Genomic DNA, 26,764 nt, shown 5'->3' with positions numbered 1-26,764 from the left:
TTGCATGCAAGGCAAGCACTCTGCCAACTGAGTCCCGCACACAAGAAAGTTTATCAGCTAACAAGGATCAAGAAAACCGCGGCAATATCCGATGTGAGAATGGACATTAATTCATCTAGAAAAGGAACCTGGTCATCCAAGCAGCCATAGCCCAAGCCGATGTCTCACAAGTAGGTATTTTAAACTCACTAGGACGACGCCATTCAGCAATGCTAACCTAACGAGCAATCAGTAATAGAATTTTCAGAATGTGTGTGTGTGTGTGTGTGTGTGTGTGTGTGTGTGTGTGTGTGTGTGTGTGTGTGTGTGTGTGTTCAAGCAGACATTAAATCCAACGGAGATACTTTGCTTTATGATTCTTTTTATTTTTTCGACTTCCCGAAATCTGTATTTATATTAAAATCGAAAATATTATTGAAAGCTCCATAGTTATCACGAGCGCTTTCGATTCGATCGCGAATCATCTTCTGGTCGAGTTCATGAAGCAAAAATGTTAAATAGAAAAGTAAAAAGTAAAATACACAATGAATTGTATCGAGTGATGGAAGGTTAAAAGTATATAAATGTCGATTAAAATCAGTTTAAAATATCGTATGAATTTTGATGAAAACTGAATAAGAATTCAATACATGACGTTCAGTTTTATATTTTTCACATATAATGTAAAGTAAGGTATTATAATGAAATACATCATTCGAAATAATATAAATCTCACCTGTCTGTTTCAATGTATGTATGTATGTATGTATGTATGTATGTATGTATGTATGTATGTATGTATGGCATAATCACGTTGACACACCGGTTCTCGTCAGATTACCGAAGTTAACCAACGTTGAGTCTGGCTAGTATCAGATGGATGACCATTTGGAAATTCTAGGCGCTGTATGTGCTTTCCGCTTATCTCGCCATTGTTTCCAGTCGTCCTGAACCCCCACTTGCAACTGGTATTCAACAGTGTCGACTCAGGATATATATGGTTGGAGATTGCGCAACTCTTGCCACAAAAATTTCACGCGCAGGCACTCTTACAGTGGGTAACCATAGTCTGTTAGGACTGAAGGAAGACTTTTTTATGTATGTATGTATGTATGTATGTATGTATGTGTGTATGTCTAAAATTTGGCACAGAGGAGACGGATTTTCACGAGATAGGTATCGTTTTAAAGTCTGGCCCTTCGGACGACAAATATCGAAAAAGCTAAAAATATTAATTCCTTTACTCTCGACTGGGCACTTTTCTACAAGGAGGGAGTGCTTTTATCGCGGATATTTTCGAAAGTCATCCCCTCTTTTCGATTGACTAGCCTTTATTTAAACTTTCGTCACTTCCGGTTTGGCGATGGACACAACTGCAAAGAAATCACGTTTTTTTTTTACGTTCTTTCCTCCTTCACGGTACGGGTTCGAGCCTGCTTCCTACTACGACTTTTTTTTTTAATCTTAACTTTTTTCAATTTCCCTTAAAGTGGACCACAGGTTGAATGAAAGTAGTAAAGACATCTTTTACGGTCTATGTAAATGAAACAGAAAATAACTCTTATAGCGTGAAGAAAAATGACTCTCACAGCTTAAATAAACTTACTTCCGTTTTTAAAGTCAACTGGTGTCAGCTAATAAGAATTGAAAATAAATTAAATATAAATAAAATTAAAATAAATTACATTAGGTATCTCCAACGCGTTTAACCCCCCCCTTTATGTAACACGATGTAACTGTAATTTAATTTAATTTAATATTATCACCCTAACTTTTTTTACCATTCAAAAGAAACTTAAAATAAACTGGTAATAATATTTTTAATTTTTTACAGCATACAAAAATAGTAAAAATACGAGATAAAAATCATGTTTACATTATCGACGCTTTAAAACAATGTTGCTACGTAGTGACGTTTTTTAAGCTGTAGATATACCCATGTTTTAAAAATCTAGCAAAAATCAAATAATCATCATATTTTCCTGAACTTTTCGATATTTATTCATTATTAAATAAACTTACATAATAAAAGTAGGTTTCGTTAAATATATCACAGGAAATATTTTTTCGGTGTTCTACACCCCCCCCCCCCATATTTCATGCTACGAAAATTAAACAGAATAAATGTAGATCGATAGAAATTTCAACATTTTTTAAAGCTGAAAAGATCAAATAATTTTTTTAAATAGTTATATATATATATATATATATATATATATATATATATATATATATACATATAATCCTGTTATTTATTTCACTTACCTTAAAGTTGTAAATAAAATTGGACATAAAATCAACATTATGTTAAAAATAAACATTTTTTTCTGGATATTTTTCTCGGTAATATAATTATTTGAATTACAACAACAACAAAAAAAAACAGATTCTAAAAACTAATTATTTTCAAAAAGTTTTGAATGATGTTAAATTCAAATATGCCGCAATATAAAGTTTAAACAAAGATTTTTTTATTGCAGGTTTCCAATATTAAAAAAATATTCATATAATAGAATATATGACTCTTGAGATAATAAAAATTGCATACAAAATTAACCTTAAAAATTTATTTTTTATTGGATTATTTAAAATGATAGAGAGTGCTCTTCATTTTCTGGCGCTTTTTTTTTTCAAAAATGTATGGAGGCCTGTAAGCAACATTATCTTTAGATACATAAGTGTCAACAGAAGACGTTAAAATGTTATTTAATTAAATCCCGTCTGTGTAGTTCGTTAAAAAATCTACTTGTTTTACAATGTAAATATGAAAATTCGATAGCAAAAAATATTACTTCCATTAACATATATAGCGCCAATGCCCATCCACAGAAACACAAAACAGTAAACACATAAAATGATGACGTTGCTGGCTTTTTTGTGTAAAACGCTGGCGTTTCGCATACAGCCTTGTTGGTGCCTAATTATATAAATCAACTTTAAATAATATTTCTAAATAGAACAATTAAGGCAATGCTATTGCAATAAGCAATAAAATGCTATTACAATAAATAATTAATAAATTATTAAAATAGATTTTCTTTAATGTAATATGCAAATGAGGTTATTTTTTGAATGTAGATTTCTTTGAAATAAATACAAATCATGCTAAGAATGAAAGTGTTCAAACGCACATTTTCAGTATGAAAATGTGAAATAGTGTAGATTTTTGTATGTATTAATTAAACTGTGAACAAAGAGACAGACATGAATACGATTTAAGTATATATATATATATATATATATATATATATATATATATATATATATATATATATATATATATATATATATATATATATATTAGTATTGGGATGATTAATCGGAAATGGGATTGGAAAAATCGGAACTTTGGGGTATCAGAATCGGAAAAATATGTGCCGATTTTCCGATGTCAGAAACGATTCTTTTAATTATCTTTTGTGATTATACGCACAATTTATCTTTTTATAATAATATATTGAACTCTTTTTTCTTTGTACCCATTTCTGAAAGATTTCACGAAATTTTCCCTTTTGGATGATATCGAAATATATTCCAGTAACGCGATTCCTCTGAATTTTTACTTCTTGATACTGGACTTTTACCAACTTTTTGGGGATTTTACTGTTATTGGATATTCTACTCTTCACTGGACCATCCATTCACGTGAAATCATTTTTACTCCCCCCCCACTCCTTCTACTTCACTATTTTTTTTACCAAGTAAGATCTATGGTTTACTTGCAGGCAGTTTCATTAAATACTTTGCAAGCAAAATCCGATTCCGCATTTTGCTAACTCCTACCCTCTGATGAGAAGGAACATATTTCTTTCGAAACTCCACGGACTAAGGACAATCCACTTAATTTGTGTCTCCTTTTTGAAAATTAAATATGTTTTTAAAGTGTTTTTTTGAAGTGTTTTAACATATATTATTAATTCTTTGTTTATATATATATATATATATATATATATATATTAGGTGTGGTTAAGTTATAGTTACACTTTGTATGGTGTGAAAGATCGTTCCAGTCAACCTCTACATTGCTTAGTATAATGTTCAAAAAGTCTCTACTCTTTTTTTTTATCGTAGTATAAATCTTATAACGTTTACGTTTCAGTTTCAGTTTCTGTTGTTTTTTTTTGTTTGTTTTTTGTTTTGTTTTTTTAGGGGGTTGTTTTGTTTTTGTTTTGTTTTTTGTTTTTTTTGTTTTTTTTGTTTTTTTGCATTCCATCCACATTTAAAGGCATTTCTTGATACACAGGGAAAAAAGTTTCTAATTATTAGCAGTAACACTATTTCTCTTCGCATTTAATATTCTAAACATCTGTTACACTGTTTTAAATTTCAGCCTTCCCCTGGAATCTGAGTGAGTGTGTCGCCAAAGCCGAAAAGCAATTAGTCTTTGGAATTTAGACTAGCCGCCACAAGGGTGGATTCATTAACGATCATCCAACGTGTTTGGCCTTTAAACAACAATACCCTATTTCTGTGTCCTGATATACATGGGTATATGTACGTATGCATATATATACGGGTATGTATATGTGTATGTATGCAAATATAATGTGTATATATTCATATAATGTGAATATGTATGTACATATAATGCAATTATGTATAGATATGCATAATGTGGATATGTATGTATACATACATATATATAACGTGGATATGTAAGCATATATATATAATGTAAATACGTATCCATATATACATAATGTGAATATTTATGTATATATATATAATGTATGCATATATATAATGTATGCATATATATATATATATATATATATATATATATATAAGAACTAATACAATCAAGTATGTCGAAGCTCTTCAATTAAGATGAAATGTCGATCAGCTCTCATCTTTTCTTCGAACTTTGCCGTACACCGTCATTTAGTATAGTTACCATACAAAACAATATATATATATATATATATATATATATATATATATATATATATAGAGAGAGAGAGAGAGAGAGAGAGAGAGAGAGAGAGAGAGAGTAAATCTTGATAATTGTAAATTATGAATCAGTTTCAAAAGGAAAAACAAACAAAATCAAATTTAGTGTACGATCGTTTCGGAAAAGATATTCATTTTATTAAAAGTGTGAATAAGCATTGACAATAATTTTTCGTGATTAAAATTCAACATGCCCAAATATGGACTAATGTACTTTAAAACAAAATTTCGAATGAAAATCAATAAGGACCATCCGCCTTACTTACTACAAAAATGCTAGTTTATTTTGGTGTCTTAAACTCCCCCCCCCCTCTTGTGCTGATGAGGAGATCATGTTCGAAAACAAAAGTATTTGTCAATTATTGTCAATGCAAATGACACTAACTCTCTGCGAGTTTAACTGGCTTCATCCAAAGGAGAAAGTTTCATGGAAGTATGAAATTCACAAGAGGTCTCCACTCGCATGTATTTCCGTTAGAGGAGATGACGACGTTATGATTTTTCAACTCTTACAGGGAGGAGTTGACGTCCTCTTACATACAGCGCCTGGGATTCCCAAATTCGTCATTCATTTGGAACTGACCAGGTTAAACGTTGCTTAACTTCGGTGATCTAACGAGAACTGGTGTGTCAACGTGATTATACCGCATTCAATAAATACTCGCTATAGCAGGTTTTTAAACGTGTTTGCAAGCACAGATTCAATTCATGATTTTTATTTTTATTTAACAATTTTAATTTAAAATGAATTAAAAAAAATAATTGTATTTAATTAATTCCTAAGTTTTGTTTGTTAATCTTTTATATTTTAATCAACTCGCCTGTAAATTAAGTTAAAATTAATCATTTTAGTGTTTTCATGCATAAGTTAAAGTAATTTCGTTTTTTTTATTGAATTTGAATTCAATTGTTTTATTCGTAACAAAACATCCTGAGTTGTTTATAATGGTGGCCATATTTATTTTGCGACGATTGAAAAGTGAAAGCTTGTCATCACATTCTGAAAAGCATATCATGTTACACGCTCATAAATAATTAAAAAAAAAACGGGGAGAGAAAGAAATGCACAAGCCACGTGTTGTTTTCATCATCGTCATTGGAACCTAAATTAATTAGGTCAGCTTAATTAATTGGATTTTTAAACAGTTTCATCCAGTTTCCACAAAAATAAAATTTTAAAATGTTCGGGGATTTTTTTTTTCAGATTAACCCGCGGAAGTTATTATCAAAATCAACTCGTTCAATATTAAACGGATTTGTTTAATTTCTATGATGCGTTTAAAATTTAATTAAAAACAGAATTTCAAAAACATTTAATATTTTATATAAAACAAAAACTTTGTTACCCTTCTGATTTTTTTTTAGATGAGGAATTATTCTTGTACTGTTAATCAGACTAATGTTCTCATCTTAAGTGTTATTGCCTCAACGTTTCAGTCAATATAACCTTCGACCTTTTTCAGATGTATAAGTCGACATGTTTAGTAAAAAAAGTTAACCTCCTTTTTTCTTTACCAAACATGGCGACTTAAACACCTGAAGAAGGTCGGTGGTTACATCGACTGAAACGTTCTGGCATTAATACTCAAGATGAGAACATTAGTCTGATTTATACAAATCGTACAAACAAGAAATACTTCAAGATTTATAAAAGTTTTTGTGTTCATTATTGCAAATTATCTTTTCGTCAACCTTCGAACTACAATTTGATTTGTTGATTCTTAGAGGGACATCCATCCAGGCATTAGCCTTCACCTTTTCGGACGGCCAGCGGATTAATCGCTTTAGGCTCCCTTTTGAGAATTAGGTTGATTTACCGCCAATCAACTCGAGTCTAATTTGAGTAATTGTTATAGATTGTTGCATAGAGGCTTTGTAAGTTCTCATTGTACTCATGGCCCACTCCATATGAAAACTTAATATCATATCATATTCGAGCCTTATAGAGAGTTAAATAATTAAGGACAATAACATTCAATGTTTTTGTTTTATTTTATTTTCACTGGGTAGCTTACGCTTATCAACGTCCAAAAGCCTCTTGAACATAAGGTTAATGAGTGGACACCGTAATGGAAGGTAATAGTGGAAATTGGGTAGATATTGATTGATTATTTTTATCAGGACGGCTCAACAACAATTTGTTTACGTTTGAGTTGAAAACGACCACCATGTATAGTTAGCTGCGAGGCAGCCCCACGGTATTGTGTTTTACAGACGAACAGCTCTAAGAAGAAGCTTTGCTCACGAAATTTCTGTTTAGTTTTAGGTACAGATAAACAACAGAGGAAGTTGCTGGGAGTTTTTGTAACTAGGCAAGTGTTTGCTGTGAATGTTTACAGTGTGGTCATAGATTGAAACTAAGTCGAGCATCTTCCATGAAAATAATTATAGATCAGAGAACGGCTCGCTACTTCTCTTCTGCGAGAAAAAGGAAGAGAAAAGAAGATCGCCCACGAGATTGCAAAGTCGGTTTTTTTGTTGCCAATTTCAGCCAGATCCACCTATTAGTTTCCGAGAAACGGACAGATCAAGAGAAATATAATATAGTTGTCATCCACGGACACTTGTTTCTCTGTACACAACTCTTCACTGTGGCTATACTTGGCATGCTGAGATTATATTGTTCTATTATTCAACTCAACTATGTTCAGCAATCAGCTATTTTGCACTTATGCTATTGTGCTCGCCCCAAACTTAATGCAATTTATATCTTAAAAACTTTTAATTGCATTAATGTCTATTGGGAGTGTTATATTTTTTCGAATATTAATGCTTTACGCTAAGCGGTAGGTGTGTCAGAAACTTCGTGAAAAATATTGAATAATTCGACCCCCCGTCTTTCCAAGCTTATAACTACTCGAAAAATGTAATTAAAACCCTACTTTTTTCAATTAAAGGAGCAAGGACCAAGGTTTCATTAAAAAAATCAACGTGATTTAAGAAAAAAAGGTTTTAAACTTCCGACTTTACAGGTAAATTTCTAAAAAAAAAAAAAACACTTCTTTTTTTGTTTTAAATTTGAATATATTATTTATTGATCTTTTATCTTCAATTTATGATATATAAAACTTTGGTGAGTAAATTAATTATTTATTTTAATAGACATTTCAAAATGGGAGGCGTGAATTAATTCGCCCTCCTGTCTTTCAAAGCTTATAACTACTCGAAATTAAAGGAGCAAGAACCAAGGTTTCATTTAAAAAAAAAAATAACGTGGTTAAAAAAAAAAGTTTTAAACTTCGGACTTTACAGGTAAATTTAGAAAAAAAACACTTGTTTTTGTATATTTTTTGTTTTAGATTTGAATATATTATTTATTGATCTTTTATCTTCAATTTGTGATATATAAAACTTTTTAATATACATTTCAAAATGGGAGGGGGCGTGAATTAAAAAAAACGTTTGTCTAAAATATTATGTTCGGTTTATTGGGAAGAGCATAAAATTTTACATTGACCCTGAAAATATCGTAAAAATAGAATGAATAGAAAAATTTTGATAGATTTTTAAAGTTAAAAAATTGAAAAATACTGAACTCGTAAAATTCAAATATTTCTATTACTTTTTATACAACTTTAATAGTTTATTTTGGAAGTATAATCCATAAAGAAAATAAACAACCAACTTTTAAAAGAGAAATAACGAGTTTCGCAGTTTCGTGTTAGGGGTGTCACAAATTCCTACAAAAATTCTGATACACCTAGCTAATCGTTCATTGACTTGCTAAAAAGCTTTCGTGCTTGCATTTTGCTGTCGGTGTTTTCCAATCTTTTTACCTTCGTAGAACCCTTCTAATAATTATGATGTCCCGAGAATCCAATACATACTCTCGACTCTTTTTCGCCCAAAACAAAGCGTATTACCACTTGAACGTAAGGGGGGCTACTATTTGGGATCATGTCTAATAGGGGATTGTGGGGATTTAAACGGTGAGTGTCTGTTCACATTAGATTTAGATCAGGGAAACAGAAAACCGGAAGTGAATCCAAAAGTCTAGCAGTCCGAGGAAATTGAAGAGCAAACTCGGTTCTCCACTTAATACAAGTACGTTATTCACTGTTTCTTTTCTTTTTCAGGGTATGGTTGTCAATGGTTTTGTAAACGTTGTCATCTCCAACATCGAACGTCGATACGATTTATCGAGTACAGAATCGGGAACGATCGCCAGTTGCTACGACATTGCCTCCGTCTTGTGCCTCATCCCCATCAGTTACTTCGGTGGGCTTGGACGAAAACCACGCTACCTCGGCATCGGCGTCCTCGTTATCGGAATTGGCTCGTTCGTGTTCAGCCTTCCGCATTTCTTGAGCGGCGAGTATAATTACGTCAGTACGCGCAACGTGTGCTCCGGTACCTCCGCCAACGGCAGTAACGCGTTAGTGTGCACGGCGGAAACCTCTATCACGCGCCTCTCTCAATATAAATATATGTTCTTCTTTGGTCAACTTTTACACGGCGCTGGAGCGTCGCCACTTTATACGCTCGGTGTGACTTACCTCGACGAAAATCTCTCCGTACGGACGTCACCTGTATATATAGGTAAGATATTCTTTTCACATAGTTTTCATTTGATCGTGCTTGCATTTTGCTGTTAGTGTTTTCCTATTTTTCTACCTTCGCGGAACTCTAACAATAATAATGATGTCCCGAGAAACCAATACATACTCTTACTCTTTTTCATCTTAAACAAGGCGTATTACAGGGCACCATAATTTGGGATCATATTTAACAGGGGATTGTGGGGAGTTGAGTAGCGAGATATCTCTTTATATTGCACATAAATTTTTGCATGTCATTACAGTCAGAGAAGAAGGAAACTGGGGGTGAATTTTAAAATCTAGCGAATAAACTATTAGTATAGAAGGCGTTGCCATCATCTAGGGACCGTAATAGTGAAGAGTTAAAATTTTGATGCTGATCGTTGTATGTTGAAGGGACACAAGTTTTGCGAGTTCATCAGAGGCTATTCCATTAATGTACTTGTAAAATAGGCCCAGTGATGCGACATAAGGCCGATAGAACAGAGCTTGGTCGGTAGTGTGGAGCCTATTAGACTTGAGATTATTTTAGGATCCCGTCTAAGAGGAAGAGACTGGTGCTAATCGTTGTAATCTTAGTGTTCGCATTTTTCCGCATTTCTAAAACTTTTTATTTAGAGAGATTTTCTGTAATTTCATTTTGTGAACATAGCTCGAAAAGTTGCAGATCTATTTTATACATACATTAAAAAAAGTGTAAGAGCTGAAGAGTTCAAATAAGCAAATAATGTGACGAGATTCACGCATGTTGATATACTAAAAAGGAAAAAAGATGTAAGTAGAACAAATTCTGTATTACAAAAATATAATTTTTGTGGATAGAAGCATTGAATCTCTACGGTTCCAGGTGGACATTGTCTGAATACAGAGGTTTCAATCCTACCTAAGCATGCCAGAGTATTAGTTGGCCAAAACGTGGCGAGACAGCAACTATGGAAGGCAGTAATTACTGGGGATACAGTTAACAAGACTCGGCATTCCTATCTCATCACAGTTAATCACTTGAAGAAGGCCATAGGATGAGTTAGCCGAAAGATGGTGATGCAACAACTATGAAGATGAGGACAACAGTTCGCAAAAGAATGAATACCCATTTTGCAATTTCTAGTGACAAAATATGTTTAGGCTGCTGTCTCTAGCTGCTCGCTGAGTGACATCATAAGCAGCAGCTTACTTGAAGTATTTTTATGTAAAAAGAAAGATAACCTTTTTCCAATACTCTTTCATTTAAAAAACAATCTAATCTGGAAAGCCATTTTTGACAACACGAGTCGATAAATGCATACGAGACACCATCCTCGAGTGTCTTCGGTCTCTCTGTAAAGGGGGTTGCTAGAGCCCTGACATGACAATACTTCTTATCGGAAGTAAACCCTGGCCAAATATTAAAATAAAACATAGTGTACTGTCTCTTCAAGCCATCCAGCATGTTTCCCAGGTTGCGAACGGGAGCAGCCGTTTTATTAATAGAAGGAACCAAATAAAAAATGTTGTGGGCAATGAGAAATTTCTAATAAAAAATGAATAACAATAAATATACATACTAGCAGACTAACACAGGATAAAAAGGATCCCTCAACCCATTAATGCACCATGTGGGAAGAGGTAAGTAATGGAAAATGGCACCATGCTTTGATACTAGAGGTCCTGCTCCCTTTGATCAAGCAGGTTCAGCAGATAAAAATCGGAAATTATAAAGCTTAAAAGCCCAGTCATCGACACTTACTGAAAAGAAAGTGGTGCTGTTTTGCCACCACTACTCAAAGTTTGGAAAATAGTGCAAAACAGCAAATAAAATACTAACCGAGAAAACAAAACAGACTGACTTTCCTGAAAATAAAACGAAACCCTATTTTCTTTTTCCTTTTACTCACGTTTATCCCCAACAAGGAACATCTACACTTGGATATAAGGGGCTACTATTTGGAATCATGCCTAGGAAAGGTTACCAAGATGTTAGTTTACGTTACATTTAATCTTCTGTGTATCAGAACAGTCGGGGAAGCGGGTAGAAGGAAGGGAATTCCAAAGTCTAGCTGTTCGAGGGAAGAAACTATTAGCGTAGAAAACTTTCTGGCATTTGGTGATCTTAACAGTGAATGGATGTGATTTTGTTGCAACGCGGGTTTGTCGGGGATGTGTACTTCGAGGGGAAGCATAAGTGCAGCGAGTTTATTAGAGCACATTCCATTAAAATACTTGTAAAACAGGTACAGATATGCAACATCTTCTTTGCAGCAACCTTCGCAATGTCCTCAATGTATTTGTCCAGGTTAATGTTGTCCGTGAATGTTAAGCCGAAGAGTATGAAATAATCGAGGCATTTACATCATTATTCATTATTACTAGGCATGGTTTCTCATAAATCATGAACTGGTTAATGTCCTATGTTGTATCCTTCATCTTTTTTCGCAGAGTATCAGCCATTGCAACGAATGCAGCTTTGTGTAATCATGTCATTTAACCTTTGCATCACGCTCGAACTGCAAATGTAATGTCATTACTTCTCTTGGAATCGTTTCATACACTCGTTGATTTTCTCAAGGTTTCTCTTAATTAGGTTATTTTTCTTCTCCACGTAGTAGTTCTTCAATTCTTGCCAGTTACATATTCAATACGAAAACATTGTTACGAGGACAAATCCAATTTTTATGCGATGCAAGGGAGGTAATCAAGTTTTTACACTTTCGATTCTTGTCGGGGAAGGGTTATTCTTCTTGAATGAGATAACAAGAAAATGACTTGGAGTATCAAAAATAGTTTTTATATTTATAGTTTTATTCTTTCTCCAATGAAAGAACAGTCAACAGATGCGTTTCAAAAATCTCTCTCTCTCTCTCTCTCTCTCTCTCTCTCTCTCTCTCTCTCTCTCTCTCTCTCTTTCTCTCTGTCTTTCACTTTCTCTCGTGTAATAATTGCTTACGTCAATTTGCTGTAGATCTGTCATCGTTTGGTTTATTTTTTTAGTTTAATTTCCAACAATATTTCTTTCGGAACAACCTTATTGTGTTGCTGATTTTCTCGACCTGTTGACATCATGAAAAAAGGAATGTTCTGATTTCCAATCTCTCTCAATTGAAAGTTTCAGAAAAAAAAATGATTTTCATTTTTATTTAATAAAAGTAAAAAAAATATTGCAGCATTACTCAGTTTTCAGAGTTTTCATTTAATTATGATTTCCGATCTTCTGGCCTGGATGGGTTTATCTGTTTGTAGCTTGTTCGTATCTGTTTGTATCTTCTTCTTCTTCTTCTTCTTCTTGTTGTTGTTGTTGTTGTTGTCGTTATAACAACAACAACAATAACAACAACAACAACAACAACAACAATAATAATAATAATAACAATAATAATAATAATAATAATAATAATGGTAGAACAAATACACAGCGGGGTTTGCATTCATGTCGGACATCCATAAACCACAAAAATTACTTTTTACTTTGTTCAAGTATTATTCTCACAACGATTTGATCGATGTTATCTCCAACCTTTTTCGGGTGTATCTTATCGAATTCGGGAATCTTTATGTTAAACTCTGGAATTTACACGGAATTTCGAACGGGACCCTTTGTTTAATCCAATGGGGTAGCATGTTTTCGTTGCTTCAGTCATAATCGTTAAGATTAAGAAGTTTTAAGTAATTCGCAGTTGTATAGTACTTTATCCGTTACTCTACAGGTCTATGTGTAAGGCGATGCTAAAAATACGATTGCAAATTATTTAGCACTTCGATTTGTTCATAACTGACATAACTGGATGAAGGATTCCGTTCGAAATTCAGTGTAAATTCCCGAGTTCGACAGAAAGATTCCAGAGTTCGACAAGATATACCTGAAGAAGATAAAAAGGTTATATTGATGGAAACGTTGTGATAAGAACGCCCATGATGAAAGCAGTAGTTTAAATAATTCAAAATAATAGAGATTATCAATCCTCATCTCCAAAATTCAAACAATTTTTGTATAATTTGAAAATTATAAAAATTAAAAAGAATTAAATGTATCTATGCGGATTCAATTTTGCCACCAGAAGTACACATGTGTTTTTATTTAATCCCGGGTAACGCTAGGTGATGCTGCTATTTGAATATAAAGATTAAGTTGAATTATCGTTATTTCTATCTTCTATAAGCCTCCGTCGTAATGATTATAGACATTTTCAATATTTCTTCGTCAGCGTAAGTAATTACGTAGGTCGTGGCAATGGTGTTAATATATTTAATATATATTTTAATATATTCCATCTTGTTTTGATTCGGAGAGATTCCGAGTGTCTAGACAAATATCACCTCGTGATTGTTATCAGCAGGTGAGTGCTGAAATTCAGGCTTGACAGCAAAAACGAGTTTCTGAGTTAAGCCGCAGGTGCGCGATTATACATTAAGAGATAAAAACTAAGTGGTCATGTTTAATTAATGAAACGTTATTAAATACTCAACTAATAATTATTGTGATTAAGCAATCACTTTTCGCTGGTATACATACTAGACTTTTAGCCAATTAAAATAGACTGAAAAGTAGAACGGACAGACAGACAGACAGATGTAGCATAAAAGACTTCTGAGCACGTTGACTTGGAATGATTGCTTTATGGTTGAATATGGTTACATCTATGCTCATTTTTACATTAAATACTAATCCCTATTAATCCGTTACTGTGCATCAATCAGATGTCATAATACTCAGTTTGCTGCTTCTTTCCATAATAAAAATGCATACAAAATTTCAGTCAGATCGGCTCAGTAGTTTTAGAGAAAATGCCATGGACAGGCAGACAGACAAAGAGAAATATAATACACACATTTATTGAAAATATATAAAAATATATATATTTTTTAAGTATGCATTCCTTATAATAAAATTCAAATTATTGCAAATAATAACTTTAATGAATATGTGTTTCTCATTTTAGGGCATGTATATTGTTGAGATTCATTCTTATAACTAAAAAATCAAGATTCTTATTTGTTATTGTTATTAATTATTGTAAATTTAGGCGAATATCTTTATTTTTACGTGTCTTGCATGTGTTACATCTTGCTGCCCAAATCCCTACATAGTGCCCCAGTAGTTGCTGACCCTGATAGTAGCCCCCTACACCTGAGTGGCAATGTGCCTTGTTTGGGGTGAAAATGTAAAAAAAAAAAAAAAAAAAAAAAAAACATAGCATCACATTCACATTGTGTATATAGCAATCACATAACTTATCAGATACAAACAAATATTAAAAACAGTCACACATTAATGCTCCAAGAAATGAGAACATAAATTTTCCAAATGTATAACACATAGTATAATAATTCGTTTTTTATCTATGCATCAGATCATCATCAGGAGCGGTTATTTCTGTCTTTCTTTTTCTTTCCTTTGAGCCTCAATTTTTATTATTTCTATACAGTAAAATAAAAAAAAAGAATGCTCGGCGAATGGAAAAAATATCCAGAAAAATTGGAAACAAGAATAACTCTGTCGTAGGTGCTTGAATATATATATATATATATATATATATATATATATATATATATATATATATATATATATATACATATTCAAAGATAAAGAAACCTAACAATGACTCGTTGATATTATCAACAACTTCAAACACACACAACTTCGCCACAATTCATAAATTAAACTCATTGAAACAAGTCAAGCAAGGTCTGGGGCTGCATGAGTGCTGCAGGTATTGCAGAGTTGCATTTCATTGAGGAAAATATGAACACATACACACACACACATATATATATATATATATATATATATATATATATATATATATATATATGTATATATTGTGACGTGACCCATAAATTGGATTACGTAATTAATTAAAAATTGAAATATTTAATTTCGGGCCAACGAGAAATGCAACTTTTTTTTTTGTTATTTTATTATTTTACCAAAGGTAAATGAACATAGTTTCCAAGAGAGAGGGAGAAAAAGAGAGTATAGAAAAAAAGAGGGAGAGGCTAAACCTAAAAAGAGAGAGAGAAAGAGACAGTGAGTATAGAAGAGAAGCTGAAGACGTAATCTCCCCAGCACGGGTGATTACAGAAACATGTATGCACATATGTAGCCATCAATGTTTGTATAAATAAATTATTTATATATATATATATATATATATATATATATATATATACCTTTTTACAGAAACCTTTTTATACACCTTCAACTTGTTGTGAACACCACATACTGCGCTACTTCACTAACCCTCCATCCTTCCCCCCACCCCCTCTCCTCTTACAAATACGATTTTTCACGTCGTTTTAACCAATAAATGTTCAAGTGTAAAACTAATTAAATGAAAACTAGTTTTATCTTCCTGGAAATCAACATCGTTTAAGAAGAGTGGAAAGAAAGTCGGTGATTAGTGTTTAACTTGAACCGGAAAATAACGGCTCATTCGGATTCGAGTGTTATCCTCACATCAATAAACCTACCAGCAAAGTGGTGCCTTTATCTTAACTATGTTTAAAAGGAAATACACATCTAAAGCTGGAGAATAGAATGCAGACTTTGAGTTTTACTCTCGGCCACCTCGAAACTCGCGCTTTCCTTATTTTTGCTTGTGCTACCAAATCCGATTGACTTAGGATGCCTAACCAAACATGGATGTTATTACTGTTTTTCTTTTCTTTTGCAAAACTCAACCATGTTTTGCAAAGCTAAAACAAATAGCAAGCAAACCAAACACTATGGATAAATATTTGAAGATATGAAAAAAAATTGAAAGTCAACGATTTTTATCAAAATGGCCGATTTCAGGATTAAATATCTCGAAAAGGGTTGATATTAGTTTTGGGGAAATTAATCGGACGGGAATCATAAAATAGGAACTTTGGGGGTATTGGAATCGGTATCAGAATCGAAAAAGATTGTGTATATTTTCCAATTCTAAAACCGATTCCTTTAATTATATATATTCTTTATATATATATATATATATATATATATATATATATATATATATATATATATATATATATATATATATATTTATATTGGAATCGTCCCATCACTAGTTGATATGCCGTAAAATAAAACAAGCCAACCAAATGAAACCTTATGTTAGTTCTAGCATTCCATGGGCGATGTTTCTTACAAAGGGGAAGAGCTGATATTTCTGGGTTGGAATCTATCCGTATATATTGTTTTTATTAGAATGAATTAATATTGTATTATTGTATAATGCTTACAGTTGTCTGATTTTTACTGTGGAGTATTATTTTTTACCTGCTACATCAAGTGGCTTCATGCATTGTTTAGAGCAATTTTCATAATTTTTTAATTGCCGATATTTTTTAACGTTTTATGGAAATTACATTTTTGATAACAGCAATGTTTAAATAATATCAGATGAGCTTTAAAAACACAAATACATCGACTGAAAAATGATTCTAAATCCATAAAAAAATATGTACAGACGATGATGGAGAATTCATGAAATTCATATGAATCATTTAGTATTAGTGTTGGGACGATTAATCATGAATCGGAAACATTGGAAGCCTATTTTCCGATTTCAAAAACGATTCTTTTAATTATTTTTAACTTAATTTTTCTTGCTTTTGACTGATACAAAAATGTTGAATAAATTAGTTGTAAACTACCAGTAAAACTAAATTCTAATACATCAATCCAACACGTGTAATTTGACGTTTGAAAGAATATATGCACATGGGTTTTATCGGAATTCAAACACTAAAAACAAGTCTATATTCAGACATTTTAACAAAATCGGTTAATGTACCGGAATTGGGTGAAAGTATTGGAATAGTCCCATTCATTATCAATCGATTCTTGAGCAAAAATTTGAACATTCTGTGTAGGGTTGAGGAGTCGGGTGGTATAAGATTCGACTCCTAGGATTTAAAAAAAATCTAATCCGACTTCTCAGATTCCAAAATATTCAACTCGTCATTTAAAGTTTTTCAATATTCAGACTTTCTGTTGATTTTTCAGAGATTAAAGAATCAGATACCGATTTTAGTATTTTTACGACTCCGATTCCTTCGAAAACTCCCGACTCCACAACCCTCCAACTTTGATTCTTTGAATTTAAAAATACCAGACTCTTATTACTTATTTTTAAAGTTTTCCATTATTCAGACTGTCTATTCTTCAGAGTTTGAAAAAAATCCGAACCCGATTTTTTAGGAGTCAGAGTTCGATTCCTTTCAAAACCTCCGACTTTGCAGACAATATGACTTGGAACAAATACACAGAGGATTATCAAGGCTGTCGCAAATAAATTAGGCTCCCTTTACTATGCTAGAAAATTACTCACACCTGAAAATATCGAATACCTCTACAAAGCCACTATTCGCCTATGCATATTGTGGCCACATCTTAGATGGTGCATTTACAACTAGTCTCTTCCTTACAGGCAGGGTTCGAAAACAAGTCTCACGTCTAACAGGTCCCGATCTATCTGCCAATATCCAACCTCTGTCCCATCACTTCAATGTTGCATCATTGTGCTTATTTTACAAAGATATTTTGATGGAATGTGTTCTGATGAAACCATTACACTTGTGCACCCTTGATGCATATAATTCTGATGAGCCCGACAAACAGCAAAATCCCACCCTTTCACTGTTAAGATCCTTAGATGCCGGAATATTTTCTACTCTGATCATTTCTTTCTTGGAACTGCTAGACTTTGGAATTCTCCTCCTGTTTCCTGCTCCCCTCACTGTACTAACCTGCAAAGGTTTAAATGTAATGTGAACAAACATCTCGATGCTGAACTCTCCATAATCTCCCATTAGACATGATCACAAATAACAGCCTCTTATATTCAAGTGGGAAATACGCCTTGTTTATCGTAAAAAAAGAGTTTTAATATATATTATCATTGAAGGAGGGGGGCTAGCTATATAGGTTTCAGACAATTGTTTGACACGTCGATATGTTAAGACGACAATAGTTGTTAGTCTGGAACGATAGTAAAGATATGGTAATTTATAATTGCTATGCAACCTCGTGTGTCAACTGCATAAGAGTAAGCGTGAAAATATTCTGGGAGACAGAAAGAAATTAACTGATATTATTTCAGAGAGAAAACGTTACACAGAACATCTAATTATGAAAAAAAAAACGTTTTTTCTTTTTACATTTTTTTTTTTTAAATCTTCATTCCATCGTTATTTCATCATCCGCTAAAAAATAAAACAATCCCATTAACCTCCAAAGCTATTTTACATTTTCCTGACACATTTTCACATGAGTATGTATGCATATATATATATATATATATATATATATATATATATATATGATGATGATTGCAACGTCTTGTCAGACGAGTGCCACTCCCTCAAACACTTAACGTCCATGAGCCCCAAAATGACTTCCATTGCCACAGGACCATTTTAATAGACAAATGCCTGAGGGAGTATCTATACACAGATGATGTTACAGAGTCTTAGCTTTGTGCGACAGCTAAGTCTCTCTCTCTCTCGGTTCAAAATGTTGAGATCCAGCAACCAGTAACTGAAAGATAGCCAGCAACAAGGAAGGTTGCCTTCACCACGGCTTCCGAGAGCCCTCTCCACCCCAACACACACATAAATACACACAAACACACACGGTGCTAGTTGGCCGTTGAAAAAGGGTTCATTCGTCCTTTGGAAGGTCTTGTTTTTAATCCTTCAGCGTGACTAGCCACCCTCCTAACAAAACAAGTCTGGTGGGGGAACAAATTTAGTCGCCGGTGACCCAACCATGAGGTAGGTAGTACTGAGTTAAATGGTACCAGTAGCATATGACATGACCTGACACACACACATATATATATGTATATGTATATGTAAATATATATACACATATATCTATATATCTATATATATATATATATATATATATATATATATATATATATAAACATATATGTACATACTTATATATACATATATGCACATAGGTTTTAATATAATTTTATACATATTTATATAATTCTTAAAGACAATATATATGCCGCTCCCCATTTGGGTGTACCAAATGCGTAAATGGGAAAATTATTCCCAATTCGCATGTAGGTAAAAATGCACTTTCGTATAAATAATTGCATTCATTTAAAAAGTATCGCAAACATCTACACACACACACACACACACATATATATATATATATATATATATACATATTTATAAACATACACACATCCATATATATAGTTAACGTTGTGTTTTCCGTATAATATACCTATATATATATATATATATATTTATATATATATATATATATATATATATACATATATTTACGCACACGCACGCACACGCATACACACATGCATATATATATATATATATATATATATATATATATATATATATATATTACGTCGTCTGGCATCATTTTGTCTGGAGTTTTTAGATACTTATGCTGATAGTTAATCAACTACTGTCAAGAGTCACGTACTTGTCTTAAATCGCTTTAGAGACGCCATAGAGATCGAAACCTCGATAAAAGCGAGCGAAGATGAAGAGAAGGCGAGAGAAGGGAAAGAGGGGGTAGGAGTGCGAGAGAGATGCTACACTTTGCTACATTTATGTGTGTTGGCAAAAAGAAGGCCGGCACCAAAATGCCTCTTTCTAGTCAACTAGATATATTCAAAAGCTTTACTATAATAAAACAGCTGCTTGAAAGTTATCATTTATTAAAGGGGGTCTTTATGAAGGCAGCTTGACTAATGATTATATGGCTCTAGATATTTAGTAAAAGTTATGGCCCGTTCTCTTAGAATCGGTGTTTTATGGCAAACTAATGGTCGAATATAGTAAAATCTGTGCTCATTTTTTTTCATTAAATACTAATTCTATTAATTCCTATTAATCCCTAACTGTGCAACGAACTGATACCATAATATATAGTTCGCTGTACTTTATAATAACAAAAGTCTATACAAAATTTCAGTTAGATCGGGTCAGTGTTTTCCAAGGGAAAAATGGAACGGGTAGACGAAGAGAAATGTAATATAGATAACCACATTTGTGAAACGGTTCAAATATGCAAGTTGAGCACCATTGAACTTGGTCGTTACTTACATGGGGGACAATTTTGGAATACCAGGTTCTGAATGTAAAACCTGGTTTGTAAGCTGATAGTTTGCTAACAATCTGCGACTACAACGTACAGTTCGAAAACGTTCGTTGTAATCCGAGCTTTAGATTCTGCTTTTATTGCCAGGTCTTGAATCTTTGAGAAGTTTTTTATTAATGGGTCACCAGTTATAAAAGCCCGGTGATAACTCAAGGATAAGAGTTAAATTAATCGCCAATTAGACCATGATCGCCTCCACAAGAGGACCGGAAAATGTTAGTGGAATAGTTAGGATATTGCTTAAGGATGAGGATAGTTCAGCAATCGTTTGTTCACATTAGACTTATAGATGACCATGTTGTGTTAGGTCGTGTGTGCATGTTCCAAAACGACGCACATGTTGAATAGTGGGGTTTATATTTTCTCTGTATGTTCATGTACGTTTAAATATGTGTATGTATATATGTAGTATTATTTATTTGATCGTCTAGTGTGTATATTTTAACATTTATTTTCATGGTTTCGGTCGACATCTTAAAAGATTACAATGTCTTTACATCTTGGCTGCCTGAGGAAACGCCGCCCCCTGCGTCATAGAGAGACCAACTCCCCCTTTGAGTCGTCAGTTCTCTCTTGGTTTCCAGCTAACGACTGGCTAGAATCTACATCTTATTACGTGTCTCAGACTAACAGCTGATGTAACCTCAATCTAGTTATTTGTTTATGCAAACCAAAAATCATGTTTACATCGATTTTCTATTTTCACATTCCTTTGTAGCGAGATTATTATTATTTCCTGTCAATCATGTTTCCCAATCTAATTATTTATTTTTCTAATCATAATAATCGATCCAGCGACCCGCTGTCGCTCGAATCAATTTATAATAATAATAATAATAATAATAATAATAATAATAATAATGTTTTGACCCTTGGCCCTGCCTGCCACAGTTAACACAGATGCTACGCTATGATCACAGCCAAAGTGTCACAACATTACAGTTGTAGTCAACTGGAAAGCAGGCTCGTAATTCTTTCTACTGGCGGAGTGTTCTATAAAAACAAAACCGGATTATGAAAGTTTTGTTTCGTTTTTGGTACGGATAAGGAAGAAAGAAATTCTTTGCTGTGATTTTAGGTAGATGAGTTCTTGCTAATATTCTGCAGAGATCAGGGCCAAGGATTGGAGCTGCGTCTAGCACCTACCATGAACATTGGGATACTGTAGGTAGAGACCAACTACATCTCTGCTATATGAAAGTGGTTATAAGAACGAGTAAAAAATATCCGTTAGATTGAAAAGTCGATTTTGATACTTTGTTAAGATAGGAAAGAGTGCTACGAGCGGCACATCCAACGAATATGACAGCAGTATTCCAGGTTCGTCAATTGTTCTGGCTTGAAAGGTACGTTTTGTGGTTGGAGGGAGGTCGCAGCAGTTCGTCAGGGATTCAAACAACGTCCATTGAACGAACGCTTTAATGCGTTCCACACGATTTTATGTCAGTAAAATAATTTTTTTTAATAAATTATTGCTTATAATTAGTATTTTTACGTAGTCATTCGTTATAATATTTGACTTGTTTTCTAAGAAATCGGAATTCTGCCTCTGCCTGTTCTACAAATACTTTAATGGTGAATGCTCTGACGAACTGCAAACACTTGTACCTCCCCGACGTAACTACCACCGACAAACCCGACAAGCTACTAAGTCTCATCCCTTTACAGTAGAGATCTCTAGGTGCAAGAAAGCCTTTTACTCCAATAGTTTCTTCCCCAGAACTGCGGGTCTTTGGAACTCCCTTCCGGGATTCTGCTTTCCCAACTGCAATGACATGCAGAAGTTCAAGTGTAATGTTAACAAACATCTTTCTACTCTTCTCCCTTCATAATGGCCCCGCGAATTAATTCCCTAATAGTAGCCCCCTGCTTCAAAGTGGCACTATGCCTTGTTTGGGGTGAAAATTGAATAAAAAAAAAAAAATTTTTAAATTCATTATGAAAAAAAATAATGTTCTTCTTCCTTTGTCTGATAACAGAAAAAATACTATACTTTAATCCCGGTTCGAAAGGTCACCTTTATCGATGTAAAGGTTATTTCGACCTTTTAATTGGCGAACAAACGAATATGCTTATTTCTATATTATTAAAATGGAGACGATGTTTCGTTTGCCACTTTAGACATTATAGAATAATAAATAAACATTTCCCATGCACATCTTTTGCAGTTTCTAACCCACAATACGTACATTTTGTTCTTGTTTAATAATGCTTGTTTTTTTTTTTTGTTTTTGTTTTTTTTTCTAGTTTAGAATTATAAAGATAGCAGTTATGCCTTTGAATTGGCCGGAGGCAGGTGTCTCCCCTTAGAGCATATACATATACGGGTAGGGGCATCATTTGCACGTCCGGTGTTAAACACATCTCCAACTCTAACTGACGCTATGCAACCGCCGATTCTTTGTAGAATCTACTTTGTGGATGGCCCATTCACGCCACACCGAATACAACAGAGTCGTCTCCATATCCCGATCTACCGCGGAATCAGATTCCAGGCGAACCAATCAGTCGAGAGGTGGATCCACAACAGTCGAGATGACGAAATGGAATTGGATGGCATTACAGATACGGAGGAAAGCGATACAGAAGGATATTCGTAAACAGTCGGCCAATTACCGGAAAGACAAGCATCCGGTCGTACAAGACGAACGCCGAGCGGTCTGTTCCCACGAATGCGTGGGAAGTCGCATACATTCTCGGACCAAGGAAGTTGACCACGTTCATATATTTCGTGATCACAGGGGAGGAGGCATGTAGAGATGTCCTTTGGGCTGGCCGGGGGCAGATAGGAGTTATTTCTCCTTATGGCATGTAAATATACAGGTACGGGCACTGATTGCACGTCCGGTGTTACATGCTCCTCCAACTCTAAAAGAATAAAGTGTCACGTGTTAGTGTGAAATATTTTTCATTGCTGAATAAGCGAACCTTTGTTCCTTTTTTATTTTGTCCATTATTAGTTTAGCAAATCACATATACGCTCGTAGTGATCGATAAAAGGAGTACTCTCTCTCTCTCTCTCTCTCTCTCTCTCTCTCTCTCTCTCTCTCTCTTCAAGCTATGTGGCAAATAGCAACGTATGTCCAATTAAATCGTTTACTATGATTTGTTTTACAATGATTATGATGCCTTGATATTACTTAATTCCAAAATTGTCGATTTGTTGTTACATAAATTATAAAAAAAATATTTAAAAAAATAAAACGGATATAAACATTGATATTGAATCAGCAGGAACATCCGACCGGGCGTAGATTGCAAAACAGATTAATTTAAAACCTCCTCCCCCCCTCTCTCTCTCTCTCTCTCTCTCTCTCACACACACACACACACACACACACACACTCTCTCTCTCCCTCTCTCTCCCTTTTTCTTACTATGGCACTCTTCTTTTGCATTTTCATTCTCCCGCTCTTTTTCCTGCTTTTACACCTTTTGTCACCTCTTTTGCTTTCTTTCTTTCTTTTCTCTTTTTTTTTTTTACTTTATTTTCTTTTCGCTTTTCTTCCTTTCCTTTCTCTTCTTTTATTTCTTTCTCTCATCCCTTTTTATCTCCCAGTTCTCCCAGTAAGATACCCGGAGATACATTGCAAAATAGATTAATTTAAATAAGAATGTGTAACACGCATACACACTCTCTCTCTCTCTCTCTCTCTCTCTCTCTCTCTCTCTCTCTCTCTCTCTCTTTCTCTTACTCATGCTTTCTCCCACTGTGTTCCCTTTTTTCCTCCATCCACCCGCTCTTTTTCTACCTTTATACTTCTCTCTTTTCTTCTGTCTTTATTTTTTCCTTTTCTCTCTTTGATTCTTCTCCTCGTTCTTTGTTTCCTTTCTATTTCTTTCTTCCATCTTATTTTCTTTCCTTTCTATTTCTTTCTCTTGTTCCTCTTTTTTTCTTCTTTCGTCCCTTTTATTTCTCCCATACATTTTTCTTTCTCTCCTATCTCTATCTTTCTCTACCCTTTGTTCTCTTTTTCTCTTGCGCATCTCTTTTTCTCATCTCTTTTTCTCATCTCTTTTTCTCATCTCTTGCTATTGAAACGATTAGGAAAGTTCCATTCTAATTCTGCGCATCAATTATGCAATGAAAGTTTAAACACGAAAAACTAAAGACATTTCAAACTTAACCTTTTCAAGCAATTACATGGCAGTAAAAGAGATCCGGAGTTAAGTGGCTGTCTTCGTCGTGCTATGATCACGCCTTATGTTAACAGCCTGTAAATAATCTTCAACAATTGCGACCAAGTTACAAAAATATTTTCTGAGAAAGAATGATAAATGTCTGTGATTGCTCCAACTGCATCAAATACGAAACAAGGACGAAGGAAATGTCTGCAACAGAAAAATAGTTTACTTAAATATCTATAATTTATGCAAGAACAAATGAACAGGGTTCCAAATTATCACTTATACAGTGTAAGTTTTATTCACATATTTCAATGGGTTTTCATTCTCAACCCTATAATGAAGATCAATATGCTTTTATATGTGTATATGCATCAGTGTTGGGACGATTATCGGAATCGGAAATCGAAAAAATATATGTGTATACGCTGTTTTTTTTTAATTATTATTTAAACATTATTTTAAAGCATTAAATATCTAATTAAACATTTAGAATTATTTTTCAAAATCGGAACTGAAATCGGTTATTTGTATCGGAATCAGCAATTTAGAAAAGAATCGCTTATTGTATCGGAATCGAGTACATTCAGGAATTGTCTTATCACTAGTGTGCATAATCATTTTACAACTTTACTTATAATTTTTCTAAAATGCACCTGAACGCTTTTTGATCGTTCAATCATTTTCTTCATTACATCTTTTTAGGGAGGGGGTGAACGATCTACAAGTTTTTGATTTTGCTATTTTTAGATCTTATTTCTCTATATGACGAACCTTAGTTTTTTTCACTGTAATAGTTGAACTTGTTGTTGTTTTTAGAATTATCATATCAAGAAGCCTGACAGAAATAAGAGAGAATGACACAAAACTCCAGCAACCGAATTTATTCTAGCTTTAGTTTGAAATTTACTGACACAAACCGACAATCATTACAATGCATTTTGAAAAGTAACTACTGGGCTGAATCAACACCCAAATAGTCCAGTTTTGCTTAAAACTGTTTGCAATGAGTTCAATGAGAGACGCTGTGAACCTTTGAATTAAAGTTTCCTTGTTATTTTCTTCAAGTGATGTAGTTAATTCTTGTGCTCTGAAACGTGTACGATAATCATCATAGGAACATTAAAGTTCACCAATTATTATTCATAACGCAGCTTTGTACACGTTTGTGCTCGTGATCTTCCCATACTAATAGAATACCGTCCTATAATTAAACTTTCATGGTGATACTTTCAAAGAACCAACTTGACTCAAACGGTGGAAGACATTGACCTTTTATTCGGTGTGTTCTTCGTTTCAAATCACTGGAGGTCACAATCACTAATTTATTATTCTTATCAGCCCATGTCATTTACACGTCTAAACGTCTCGTGTGCTTCCCAATGACTCTATCTTACTTATCAAACTTCCCCTTTAAAGCATACGACACTGTGTCTGTTATTCGTACATTCCTACTGTTTAAACAATTTTCAACTCGGAATCATGAAGTTAACTTCGATTAACGTCTCAGCCGTTTTAGGTTCCTGATATTCTCAGCTAAATTATAACGTAAGGGATCTACCTGATCAACAGCAAACAAAATGACGAATATTTTATTGGCTTAATGACATCACAATGAGTTGATATGTTATCGTATATATTATCATCATTTATGTACTAATAATGAAAGTATAGATTGGCACTTGTCTCTCAATTAACGTTACAATATCAAGTGAGTTTAATTAATTGTGTGGAATTATTCGTTATTAAAAGACATCAGGGCGTGGAACTAGATGACTTCCAACGACCAAACAAACACTAGTCTAATGTGTACTATGCTGCATAAAGTTGTCTCAGGATGAGGTATTTTCATACGACTGCTATATTCTTTGAACTACACGACGATTTCAATTACAGAGTGGAACGATAAAAGTGCCGCCCTGAAGAAAACAACACTACAGCTTTCTTTTTACATTTTTATTGAAAAACTCAATGTGATTATGTACAAAGTCGTAGCACTCCTGCTGAAGCCAAGCCTAGGTATCTTTGGACTTGTGGGTCGGTGCCGATTCCTTCTGCCACC

General features: G+C 33.6%; 1 protein-coding gene across 2 annotated transcripts in view; it reads left to right on the top strand.

The window, feature by feature from the left end:
• The window catches only part of LOC145279627 (solute carrier organic anion transporter family member 4A1-like), a 286,183-nt gene that overhangs the window by 179,635 nt on the left and 79,784 nt on the right, over positions 1-26,764 (top strand). For both annotated transcript variants that reach the window (XM_080130839.1, XM_080130840.1), the window contains exon 2: positions 9,006-9,468. In XM_080130839.1, coding sequence (XP_079986965.1) covers positions 9,006-9,468 — 463 coding nt within the window. The remainder of the gene's footprint in view (positions 1-9,005; positions 9,469-26,764) is intronic.

This window comes from Euprymna scolopes, chromosome 7, assembly GCF_053919585.1.
Source record: "Euprymna scolopes isolate OS-2025 chromosome 7, ASM5391958v1, whole genome shotgun sequence".
NCBI lineage: Eukaryota > Metazoa > Mollusca > Cephalopoda > Sepiida > Sepiolidae > Euprymna > Euprymna scolopes.
This window is presented reverse-complemented; position numbering and strand designations above follow the sequence as displayed.